The sequence below is a fragment of the Myotis myotis genome, unplaced genomic scaffold, assembly GCF_014108235.1.
Source record: "Myotis myotis isolate mMyoMyo1 unplaced genomic scaffold, mMyoMyo1.p scaffold_m19_p_2, whole genome shotgun sequence".
In the NCBI taxonomy this organism is placed as follows: Eukaryota; Metazoa; Chordata; class Mammalia; order Chiroptera; family Vespertilionidae; genus Myotis; species Myotis myotis.
Genome location: NW_023416324.1, coordinates 45,137,248 through 45,150,789, shown reverse-complemented (window position 1 = coordinate 45,150,789; position 13,542 = coordinate 45,137,248). Strand labels below are relative to the sequence as shown.

At 42.1% G+C, this 13,542-nt stretch overlaps 1 protein-coding gene across 5 annotated transcripts in view; it reads right to left on the bottom strand.

Annotated features, from left to right (window-relative positions):
• The window catches only part of CACHD1 (cache domain containing 1), a 221,965-nt gene that overhangs the window by 135,343 nt on the left and 73,080 nt on the right, over window positions 1-13,542 (bottom strand). For 3 of the 5 annotated variants that reach the window (XM_036347577.1, XM_036347578.1, XM_036347581.1), the window contains exon 2: window positions 641-703. In XM_036347577.1, coding sequence (XP_036203470.1) covers window positions 641-703 — 63 coding nt within the window. Of the gene's footprint in view, window positions 1-640; window positions 704-893; window positions 1,149-13,542 lie in introns of those variants that run through there. The other 2 variants (XM_036347579.1, XM_036347582.1) reach the window with 2 other exon arrangements.

Sequence of the window (13,542 nt, the reverse complement as noted above, 5' to 3'; positions counted from 1 at the left end):
GCTCTAAATAAAGTGGGCAGAACCTGGCTTCAGAACTTTTTGACCCTACAGAGGATGGAAAGAAGATGGGAGGAAAGAAGCAAAGGAAGAATACAAGAGGAGGGGAAGAGAAAGAAAAGAACAAGAGAAGTCAGTATCTACTGAGCTGCTTCTATGCCCAAACTTTCCACATAAGGGTTTCATTTATGCTCAGTTAATTTGCCATGATTTCATTTCATTTTCACAATCTCATCAGGCAGATATTCTATTCCCTCTATGGAAGACTGGGAACCTGCAGCTCAAAAAGGCTACATCGCTTACCGGGGGCCCCCAAGTAAGTAAGAAAACCAGAATTTGATGTGCAGCCTGTCCGATTCCAAAACCTGGGCACTTTTTCCTATATCAGACAAAATAATTTCCTAATACTTTTAAATATGAGCAGTTTAGGAATTTCCAAAACAACAAAAGGAATGCAAAATATTTCCAAAGTACAGCACACATAAAAGAAAACCATCCATATCACCACTGTGCTTACGATGCCTATGGACTCATACACAGGTCACAGGAAACCCCACATGGAGGTTGCGTGGAAAGAGTAACGAAGCCACATCCAAGAGCCAAGACCGAGATGGAGAATGTCAAGCAGTAAATAACCTCTTACCTGCTGTACTTCACTTTCTCCATTTGAGATTTTCTCAGTGTAAACAAAGGAGTTGAATATCCGCTGCAACAGAAAGAAAATGAACACACATTAGATTTTCTAAGTAACACAGCCATTAGATTAGAGTGTGTGTGTCTGTGTGTGTGTGCCATTTGTTTACACCACAAATAGAGTCAAGCACATAAACTTTAATTAAAATACAGAAATTTTACATAGAGAAATCCAAATATCAGCCAAAGTCAATCACACTTACATAAGCAATGCCCAGGCACTTCTGTAGTGAAATAAACCAGATGTTACACTATATTTTTCATTTTCAAAAATACGTTTAATTATAGATTTCCGGAGCCTATGCCATTTTATCCGAGCGGTATAATCTGACAAAGTTGTGTTTCTCATTTAAGTCCTGAACTCCCTGAATGCTGCGATTGTTTACAGACACCAACATCCAGCGTAATAAGGCTCTTTAAAGAGGATTCTTTCCATATTCTCTCATGCCCTGTCCAACCAGGACCTGCCCATATTATCCATCACCTTCGCTACCTAAGCACCCCCTTGGGAAAGGAACAAAACAGGGCTTTGCCAAGTATGTGTGGCCTTAAGAGAAGATGCAGTTCTTACAGGCCAGGGAATGTGGCAGCCGTGCCAAGACATGAGTCCAAACTGTGACACACAAGCACACATTCTTCCACTGGTTTCTGCCTAGCCAGTCCCCCTGCTCCCTCCATACATTGCCGGCATTGAAAATGTCTGCAGACTTAGGACTTTATCAAGCCCTGCCACTACTAAGCAATCACAAGTGATTGATATATAACAATGGGGGGGAAAAGAGAATCTAAGATATGTGTCTGGGAGAGGCGCGCGCGCGCGCGCACACACACACACACACACACACACACACACACACACACCCCACCACCAGCAGCAGCCACCTCATCATTTACCCTAAAACTTTAAAGATACCTCTGGAACTCTCCAGGTAAGTAAGGAGTCAGGCCTGGAGACGTCAGCCAACAGTTCCCTTTTGCCTTTCTATCTGACTGCCAAGGGTTTGTCAGCCTCTGGGACAGCTTCCCAGACAGCCTAACACACCTGCATGGTTGTGATGAGGAAGACAAGTGCCAAGTTCATCAAGCACTGTGCAAATGAAGGAAGATAAAGGTTCTGGGTGGTGATGGTGGCAGGGAGAGAGAGGGAACAAAGAATCTTGGGAAGAACTGGGATGGAATTACAGTCTAGAACAGCCGTGGGCAAACGACGGCCCGTGGGCTGGATCCGAATAAAACTAAAAAAAAAAACTAAAAAAAAAAAAAAAAAAAAAAAAAAAACTGTGCCCTTTTATGTAATGATGTTTACTTTGAATTTATATTAGTTCACACAAACACTCCATCCATGCTTTTGTTCCGGCCCTCCGGTCCAGTTTAAGAACCCATTGTGGCCCTGAGTCAAAAAGTTTGCCCACCCCTGGTCTAGAACATTCTAATTATGAATTAGTATAATTTTCCAATGCTCCACTCATTCATTCAATAAATATTGATTTTCTCTTTCCTAAAAATGACTCTGCTGACAGGAAACGTATGGACTTTTAGTAACCGCGATGATAATGATATTGGCTACTATTTACTCAATGCTGATGATGGGGCAGTCACTATTCTAAGCACGTGACATCTATTTACTTATTTAAGTCTCATAAAACATCTCTGTGACACACATTATTATTATTTCCCTTATACAGATGAGGAAACTGGTGCATATTTTAGTGCCTAATGTTATACACACATTGTACTTCACATGAAAACCTTACTTATTAATCTTTATAATCTGCAGCCCCACAGATGTAAAGGTAAGACCCTGGGGAAGTTAAAGAATTTACCCAAAGTCACTCAGCAAGGCTGGAATTTGCACCCAAGCAGTGTGACTCCAGAGGCGGTGCTTCTAACTCTATTGTCTCATAAGAAGTGGCTACCTGCCCATATAAAACTACTCCTGCTAGGAGATGACACTTGGACACAACGCAGACCCACAATCCCTTATATGCAATTCTAAAATTCAAAAGCACCGAAAATCAAAAATTTTGCAATGACATGTATGTTAGTAAAATATGACATGACCTAAACTTATTTGGTAGTAAATCTCAACTTCAATTGCTGTATAATAATAGCCTTCTTTAAACCGTTTGGTGTGGGTATTCATTCACCTTATTCAGATGTATTAATTCATTAATGTATTCATTCATTAATACAGATGTATTAATGCATCTGATTATAGGGTTCTGCTACAGATCTTACTGGGGTGTCCTATCATTAAGAGGCATCAGGATGACCCTGGCCAGTGTGACTTGGTTGAGTGTTGTCCTGAGCATTGAAAGGCTGCAGGATTGATTCCCAGCTAGGACACATACCCAGGTTGCAGGTTCGATCCCCAGTTGGGGTGTATGCGGGGGAGGGGGGCAGCAACCAATTGATGATTCTCTCTTACATCAAGTTTCTCTGTCTCTCCCTCTCCCTTCCTCTCTTTCTCAAATCAATAAAATCATATTCTTTTTAAAAAAGAGGCATCAGGATCTTGAATCCTAAAAGAGACTGTTTTAGGAAAGGGATTATGGACTTGTAGACTTTCATTCCTATAACTCTAAGCTCCCAGTTTTCTGGTACACACCTTATAATGCTTTTAGAGTCTCTGTCAATGTCACTGCCACCCACATTCCCAGACCATATTCCGTGTTCTTATAGAATTTGATTTTTAAAACCTGCTCAGGACCAAGAAAACACTTTTTATTAAAAACTAGTGGCCCAGTGCATGAAATTCATGCACATCAAAAGGGAATTAATTAGAGGAAATATTTCAATATTGCTATTTGCCCTTTCTCTATAATAGAAGTGTCAGAGATGAAAGAAAATTAGTAAAATGTATATGAAAATCTCCCTCCTGTCAGAGTCTGGGGCATGCCGCAGGACCCAGAGTCAAGTCCCCGCCCACCCGTGTGCACCTAGAAATCTCAGGAGACCCAGACTCAGCCGGCCCACCCCCGTCAAGCCCCTTCTGGGCAGGGGGCACAGCCTCAGGCCCCCCAGCCTGGCCCCAGGCTGGGGGTGCAGCCTTAGGTCCCTCATCAAGCCCTGCCGGGTGGGGGGCGCAGCCTCAGGTCCCCCGTCAAGCCCCACCAGGCAAGGGGCATGGCCTGAGGTCCCCCATCAAGCCCCGCCGAGTGGGGGGCACAGCCTGAGGTCCCCCACCCCGGCCAGGCACCACGCAGAGTCAGGTCCCTGCTGATCGGTCCTTTCGTCGTCGCAGCGTGATGACCATTTGCATATTAGCCTGTTATTATGATGATTAATATAATTCATGTAGTGTCTCAAGATTTTGGTGAGTGTGGTCAACTTTGTATTTCATTCCTGGCAATGACATTCCAGTGTTAAAAGAACAGTGGATTCCTTGGCAGTAATAAGGAATATATACGGGGACGTGTCCGTGAGGCTGTTTCAGTCCCTGTTTTACTCACTTATTATCGTAACAAGTATTAATGATGATTGCTAATACTTTTATGTGGTTGTTTTTATGCCTTGTAAGCATTTCTACATATCCTACACCTAGTAAGTATAGATGGGTAAAATAAAAATTTAAAAGCAAGAAAGAAGTTACAGAGATGAGCGGGAGTGATTCTGCAGACTGCCTATTTCATATGGCCCTCTAGCCCCTCCTCCAGGAGTGAAAGGCGGCCTGATCATAGTCTGGGGCTACCACCAAAGCAAAAAATTTTGTCCTTCTCTCTTCGCCTGTGGGGAGGGGTGTTAGTGAGAAGCCAGCAGAACCCAGACAAGTAACTCATAACTAAACAGGTCAGCCAGTGGTGTCTGGTGCAAGGTTAAAAGTTCAGGCTCATGTGTGTGCACAAGCTCTCAAGGTACAGAGGGAGTTTCCATTACACTGCAGCTCAGTGATTTTCAACCAGTGCGCCACAAGAATTTTTAAAACATGCAATATCTGGCTACTTAGTCAGGGGCACTGACCTCTTCTCCCTTAGATTGTCAAATAAAAAAAAAAATGACAACAGCCAACACAACAATAGCCATATGGTGTGAATGAAACAAAATTATACCTATTTTTGTCAGATCTGCAAAAAATACGTATTTTTTTTGGTGTGCCGCAGAATTTTAAGAGTTTCTGTGTGCCAAGAGATGAAAAAGGTTGAAAATAGCTGCTCTAGGTCAACGGACAGTACTCTTCCTTCTTAAAACACAGCGCCTGCTAAGCCCAGCTCCCAAAGGCTTAGTTTAGTACTTTCATAGTTCATAATTTCACATAAATGGCTAGATTTGATCCCCACAACAACCCTATGTGGTAGGAAGGGCAGGGATCCGAAACCACTTTTACAGATCTAAACATCCATGGCTCCAAAGTCAGAGAATGTTTCACAGGTATAAAATTCAAGCACTGGGGTCGGAACCTGGGTCTTGATTTAAAAACAGGCATTGCTTTGAGCAGAGCTGTAAAGTTTATTCACTTCACCTTTTTGTTCAGGATAATCTAGGAATCTTAATGCCTGCATGTAGGAAAAAAAAAGGATTTAGGTGTTTTTTATCCATTTATTATAAGCAAGATCCAATGTGCTGGTATGACCTTATATATATGACCAATATCAGGAATAATTAAGAGGCCCAGACAAAGGTCTTTATTTTTATTACTTTCTATTGCTATGTAAAACTGTGAAAAGAATAGAATACAGGTTTTTTTTTTTTTTGGGGGGGGGGGGCTTTGTTTTTTATTTGAGCCCAAAATTCCAAATGATATACATAGCTGACATTTTGGTGACTTGGGAGTAAATAATTTCTTGGTCACTAGAGAACTTAGAAAATGGAAATGGAAAAGTTTTCCTAAAACATAAAAAATGATGAGCAATCCGAAAAGACCAGCTTCTTCAGTCCTCGGGGATGACTTAGACACAGCAACAGGGATAGGGAACGGGTGGGTGCGTGGGTGGATAACCTGCATTCTATTTCCAAGTTGTCACGTTCCCTTATATCAGCTCCCTGGAGGACAAAAGGAATTCCAGAAATGTGAACTCTTCATTTGAGCACAACCGGCCGGGAGAGTCTGAACTCTCTCCTCAGTGTACAAATGCCGCCAATGGCAGAAATATTGCCCACCTTTGCCCATGATTCTCTCACACTCCTGTCAAATACTAAAAGTAAACATATGTTTTTCTGCATAGTGAAAAAATCATTAAAATGGGTGAGGAGTTTCCAAAAGTTATTTTATGCCCTGACTGGTTTGGCTCAGTGGATAGAGCGTCGGCCTGCGGACTAAAGGGTCCCAGGTTCGATTCAGGTCAAGGGCATGTACCTTGGCTGTGGGCACATCCCCAGTAGGGGGTGTACAGGAGGCAGCTGATCGATGTTTCTCTCTCACCGATGTTTCTAACTCTCTATCCCTCTCCCTTCGTCTCTGTAAAAAAATCATGAAAATATATATATTTATAAAAAGTTATTTTACCTAGAAATATTTCACTGAATCCTGTTTATTAGTTACATTTATTTCCACAATAAAAAAAAAAACAAACAGTAACAATGGCAAGATGCCTTATTCTTACACTCATGAGAACGAGGACTCGGATCTAAAGACAAGCTGACCTGTCTCTCATTAACACACACACTTTGGAAAACTGCCAGTGTCTTCTAAAGCGAGTGATGTGCGTATCCCATGACCCAGCAGTTCCCATCCTTGACGTGTACTGAGCAGAAATGTGCTCATTCGTTTATCAAAAGAAACGCATAAAACTGTTCATAGCAGCACCACTCGTAATAACCCAACCTGGAAAATATTTTAAAAATGCGCATCAGCAATAGAACAGACAAATAATGGGTGGTGTATTCACACAACGGGATATTCAGGGATGGAAATGCACATAAGATTGCACCATGCACCAACATGACGACTCTCACAGACATCATAGTATTGAGTGAAAGAAGCCAGACACCAGAAGACAGAGTGTACGGGTCCATTTGTACCCAGTTCAAAAACAGACAAAACTAGTACCCTGCTGGTAGTGGCTACCCTCTGTGAGGTGAACAGCATTGGGCGTGAAGGCCGCTCCAGGAATGCTGAAACCTCCACTTCCTGGTCTGGGGGCTGCTACAGGCTGTGCTCGCTTTTGTGGGAATCCTTCAAGCGGCACACTTATGACTGTACACTCTTCCGTGTGTCTGCCACACTTCAATACGTTTACCTTAGACATACATTCCAGGCCGTCTCTTTAAAATATACCCTGGCCAAATGTTTCTGCATGTTTTAAAAACTATACACTTTTTAAAAGGACAAGAATCTAGTAACTGGGCTATTATACACACTCAAAGAAAAATCAACACCCCAGTCTGTAATCCAAATGAAACGGGGACTGTACCAACCGGAGAGTCACATAGGAAGTCACAGACAGGATCTCCTAAGCCCTCCCTGAGGCCACGTATTAATTGCTCCCTCAAACTCTTAAGTACATAACATAATGCACGTAGTTCTTTAACTTCCCACCCGATGGTACTGTACAAACCTGAATTTTCAGCAAGAATAAAAAGGTGTCTTAGTGAGAGTTTCATCCAACCTGGATGCTCTAAATCTATATAACACAATTTAATCAAACCTCCCTGTTGCATATTCTGTTCCTTTACTCCCTAAGCACCGCCTTAACCCTCGTCCCTCAAAAGGGAAGTTCAATTCCAATAAAGTTAGAAATTAAAGAATCATGTTACAATTGAATACAGTCCCCCTACCGCTACTGCAAGAGAAGAGAAGACATCCTGCTCTGCCTGTATCTGGGTGTGTGTGCTGCGGAGCCTGCTCTCCCCCACCTACGGGTGGCACCATGGTCCCCACGCCCTGCTCCACTGACCCACCTTCCCGACCCCATTGCCTTCCCTCCCAAATCTCTCTGTTTAATTGAGCCTGCGTAACAGATGGCAAGAGAATTCCACTTTGCTGGAACAGGAACAATTACATGAGTATTTAATAAGATGATCAGTCCAGACCGTTGGCCCCACCTTCCCATTTCCAACAGCTCTGCCAAATTTTAACTAGATATTTAAATGAATGGTATAGCACACCACCACTGTGAAGAAATAAAAACCTTTGTAAAGCCTAATGAGGTTCTGTTGGTCTCCTTCCCTGATCTTTGCTAAGAAAATGCAGGACTGAATTTCTATTCACAAGATTATTCTCTTGATGTTTACAAGGTTTCTGTCCCAAGCCAATTTGGCTGACAGCTCACTAATAGCTTAATTCTGCTCTGGATTTCTTCCTGTGATCTAGGAATTGTGGCCAAAGGGGAGGAAAAGATAGATGACCACTGCTATCTCAAGAAGCTGACCAACTTTAACCGTTAAAAGAGAAAGTGCTGTCATTAAAACAAACTCCAACAATCAGTGCACAGGGAATGAAAGGCAACTTAATTTAAGTGTTTCAGGAAAGAAAACATATGCATGACTTTATTCTGCCCTGAGCATGAATAATCTTTTACTAGGTTTTAAGGGCTCCCTCCTGCCCCGATTAAACATTGTCTGATTTTTACCAGACTATTTCACCTCACACTGTTAAACATATGGAATGTCCAGAAGATGTCATTACCTTAAGGAGGCTCATCATTCTGCATTCTGAGTTTGCAAACCCGGTGCTATAAATCCCCGTCATTTTAAAAAACCCCTAAACTTGCCCATTCTGAATATAGGCTTAAGAAAATAGTTTACTGAGAGTATTAAAAAGGTTACCACTAAAAAGAAAAATCGAAAATAACCTAAATGTCAACAACAACAATAGGGAGGGGACCGATTAAATTACTCTTTATTCGATCAAGAGAATATTGCACAGCTATTATAATAATTACTTTCATTGCTAATATTTTAAAAGCATTTGCATATACAAGTATTGTTCTAATTATGTATGTGTGTGTGTGTGTGGGGGGGAGTGCACAACACATAATAATGTTACCATGTATATTATCAAGGGTCCAGGATGGATTCAGATGCTTTATAACACATTATCTCATTTAATAGTCACAACAACCTTTGATAGCAGTTACTTTGTCCTCATTTTGCAGAGGAGGAAACTGAGGTTCTGAGGGGTTTAACTTGTCCAAAGCTGGCCGTTAGTAAGTGGCCAAGTCAGATGCAAAATTGGTCTTACTTCCCAGTTTATGTATTATCTTCTACGTGAACACAATGTAACAAAGAAAACTTATGTAACATCTAGAAAGTGGCCAAAATAATAACAGGGCTTGACCATGACTAAGGAATACAAAATATAATTTCTTTCTTCCCTATCCCTCCACCTCAGTCTCAAAATAGAGCATGTATTTCCTGCACAATGGAGAGTGACATTTTTCAAAGAGTTGTCACACTCAAAAAAGGCGGCATACACATAGAGTTACAGCTACACTCTACAGAGAACCATCTGCACTGCATCCCCACCTGCAGAACTTTCAGAGGAAAAAATAAACCCAAGGGCTTCTGCATGATCCCTATGAGAAAGGTTAGGTCTTGAAAACCACAGTGACTTGCAAGAAACAAGGCTATTCCAGGTTTATGACAAAGGGAAATGCTTAGGTGCTGAAAATCACGGCAGAGGAAGAGGCCTCGATTGGGAATTGAAAACAAAACGAACCAGCACACAATAGATGACCTTGTGCAAATGGTACACTGGGTGCCTGTGTCCTGGTCTAACAGACTTCCTTGTTGTGGTGTAAGGTTGCTATATATAAAAATGGTAATAGCTATTGTTTAATATAGTGAGTGCTCTCTGTCCGGCACTAGGTACTTTACATGTATTAACTCAACCTCATAAATGTGAAGAATTTATATAGAGTGCACTAAAAACATTATGAATATATTTCACATAGCATTGTGATAGTTACCCAAACAGCCTCGGTAGTTATTCTATGATTGTTCTCTTCTAGTTAATCTTTAAAGGCTAATTCTCTTATTGATAGTTATTCTATGATGGAGGAATGGGGAGAACAAACATATCTGTATTGACACTTATCAACTTCAGTCCCACTTCATTCTTAACCTCTCACCAATGGTAATCGCTCCCTTCTCTGGGCTTCTGTAGCAAAGACAGTCTCTGCTACAATTTAAATAATATGTTCACTGTAAAGAAAAAACAACAGCTGGAAAATATGTAAAGGAAGAAGAGGGAATAAAATCTATTTCTGACTACTCAGTAAAAACCAACTACTGTTTACACATTTTACTTTATTTCCTTCCACTCTTTTGGAATTCTAGGTCCTAACTTTTGGCTATGCCAGGGAATTCTTACCACAGTGCATTGTACACACTGAGCATAAACAAGCATTTGTGTATCCATTAATCTAGGCATTAGATCATTCAGATCATTATTATGGTTGGTTACTCAACCAGCTCGCAAAAAGATGGAGAAAGGTATCCTTTCTCTTTAAGATAAAAAATGTTCCCCCTTCACCCTGTTTTCCTTCCCTGTCCTCTAGGGGCTCTAAACATACACACACGGCTTTGCAGATACTTCAAACTCACAAAAGAACCAAATTATTAATTCCTTGGTGTGATGGCATTTAACTGAACCCCCTTCAAACCAACATGAACTCTGAATAGTAAGAAAGCACGTGGGAGAGCCACAAGTCCGCGACAAGTGTCACCTTGACAAAGGGCTGCCTGTTTGGGTCCACTCTACCCCTCAAAAGAAATTACAAAAAGGAGTAGCTTGCAGTCTTGAGTTAGCAGGGAAAATCTAAAGCAATCATCTCAGCGAGCAACCTTTCTAGTCTTGATCACTAGATTTCCTGTTGTAGCATTCAAACCCAGGAGAGGGTGGGTAACTATGAAGCCAGAGAACAAAGACAGGCAAAACAAGACAGAAACCCTTCTCTAAATGCAATACAGCTTCAGGGGGGTTATTGGACTTTTTTTTTCTTTCTTTCTCGTCGTTGTTGTTTTGGCTTTCAAAGGGGGTAAGAGGGGAAAAGGCGAGTAAATCAGTTCCACATGTTGGAAAGATCCAGCCTTTAGCCAATGTAACTTGACTATAAGTAATATTCATGACAATGCACATGGCAACCTCTCAGAAATGGAAAGCTGAGTTGCCCAAATGCTTTGCAGATGGTGCCAAATTTCCACTCCCCGAACTCCTCATTCTCCCACTCCCCACCCCCAAGATCTCCATTAAGGCTTCTTTTTGTTTGTTTGTTTCACCTTGAAAGAAATAAAGAAAGAGAGAGAGAGTTATTTAAAGGCTGTGTGTTTATTTTTGGGGTGGGGTACACTTTAAGTGTATAAGCCTTCAATATTTAGTGTTCTGTGGGCGCCCAAACCCACACAAATGCTCAGGTCTTTGGGAATCTACCCACTAAAGACAAAGGGACTGGAAACCCTGAAATCTTATTATCCTTCCAGACCTAAGCGACGATGTTTAATTAATAACTCAGTCAACCAATCATGTCCTTTCTGAAGGAGTCAGAAACCAAGTAAAAGATGGCCCCATGTTTTTAAGAAGCCGATTTTAGTTGGGAGAAGAAATTAAGAATTACAAAGTAAGAAGGAATATGAACAACGCAATACGGAACTCAGTGTGAATGCTGGGCTTGGCAAAGGCTCTGGTGCGGGCGGAGTTGGGAGTGGGCAGGAAGAGGGAGTGATAACTCCGAAGAGATGGGACTTGGGCTCGACTTCGAGGTCAGATTTAAACAGGACAAGAGAAAAAGAGCTTGGGTGAGAGCATTTCGGAGCCTTCCCGGAGAGGGTCTGTGCTTAGCACATTCAACCAAGCCCTGTTCTAGATGACAGGGATACAAGAATGAGCATAACTAACAAAACCCGTCTATGTGAACCTATATTCAAAGTCCCTTGGCCTCAAGAAAATCCTTATAAAGGACTTACTAAGCATTGGGCTGTATACTAGGAGGGGTGTTCAAAGCTGAGGACATTGCTTCTTCTAGGAAAAGCTCACATTCCAGAAAAAGACCCCAAAATCAATCATTACAATGCAAAGTCAGTTTCAAGAGGAGCTTTTGGAAATAAAACGAAACGAAATGGAATACAAATAATGAGGCTACACTGTGGAGGTATTTCAAGCCAGGAAGAAGAGTTGTATTTTATTCATAAGGTAGGCACTTAGCAAATATTTTCTAACTAGGGGCCCAGTGCACAAATTCGTGCACCTTGAAAAGAACTGTGGGCCATGAGGCTGTGGTAAGCACAGGGATGGGTCTCGGTCCACCTTCTGCACCCCCACCCAGGCCCTCCTGCTGCAGCTCCTGGTCCCCTGTCCGCCTGCAGCCCCGCTCCTGCTGCCACTGCTCCCACTCACACCTGCTGATGGTGTGGAGTGATTGGGGCTGGTGCCAGCAGCAGGTACAAGTGGCGGTTGCTGCCCCATCACCCCTCAGGAGCAGGGGGAGGTGGAGAAGCCCTCAGAGGCGATCAGAGCCAGCAGCCGCCGCTTGCACACACTGATTGTGCCAATTGATTGGGATTGGCACCGGGCACCTGCAGCGGGTGTGAGCAGCAGCTCCGGTGTTGGCTGTAAGTGCGAGTGGGGCCGGGGCTGGCAGCAGGTGCAAGCAGCGGCTCCAGAGCCGGCAGCAGGTGCAAACAGGTCCGGCGCTGTCGGCAGGTATGAGCACAGCACGCGGGAGCAAAGAATTTTCAGTAACCACCAGAGGCTTGCCCTGATGACAGTGACGGGTGGCCCCGCCTTGGTCTGGCACCCCCATTCACCTGCTCCACCATCCCACCGTGGCCAAGACCTGCCATATTCTGCACACAACCCCTGGTGGTCAGTGCATGTCATAGCGACCGGTTGTTCAATTGTTCTGCCATTCGGTCTATTTGTAAATTAGCCTTTTATTATATAGGATGAGTACATGAATAAATGTATATTCCCCCCAATATAAATTTTTAGCTGAGGTGTTTTATGAAGGTTTATATTCCACATGCTCAAAACCATGCACCCACTGTCCTAAAACTGTTCCTCCACTTAGAAACAGTTACCTCCCAAAGGTGGGTGACAACTTTAAGAACCAAATGAACTGCATCAACTTCCAGTTTGACACTCCAAGGACCTTGTATTATCGCCTCTGTAAAATTATAAAATCCCCTGAGGGGCTATTCATTCACTTTTGCTAAATCCCTATAGCAGCTACCAACGCTATGGGTTGAGACTGAGAAATAATTGTTAAAAAAATAATTTAGGAATAGTTTAATGAAAAACAACTGCTGTGGGTTACAGCACAGTTGCGATGTTGCATCCTGAGGTGAAGGCTAATTTTTGACATTTTAAAATATGCTACTGTGAAGCTGTATGGATGTTTTTCAAATGAAATGTTCATTGCTCCCATATCCAAATAGAGAGAATTTTTATAAATGCAATTTCTAGTATGTCTTTAAATTTAAAGAGATGCCTTTTTTTAAGTAAAAGATACTATAAATCAAAACTTATCACAAAATTATCAGTGTCGAATTGCAACTCTACACACTAGCTCTCTGCCTGGGTGAAGTCATTTAGCCTCCCTAGGCCTAGTTTCCTTCCCCTATAAAATGGAAAACTGGGTTAGATTATACAAAAGCTCAGTGATCCTAAAATTTCCACTCTGTTATTGTGCTAGAATTTAATGGGAATGCCAATTGTTGGACTTGTGAGACACCACTAATGCTGGGTCTTCCTGCCTTATGGCTGGATATTTCAAAAACTTTATACTTGCTGATATAATCTGAATTAAACTGTGTTTTAAAAAATTTTATATAAACTCATCTGTCAAACTTGTTGCAGGAGGAGTGAGTGGTCAAGTGTTGAAGGGATACATTTTTTAAGATGAAAATTTAAATAAAGAAAGCCAATTTGGAGAATGGTGAGTTTAAACGTGGACAGTTAAGACATAAATCAAAGCA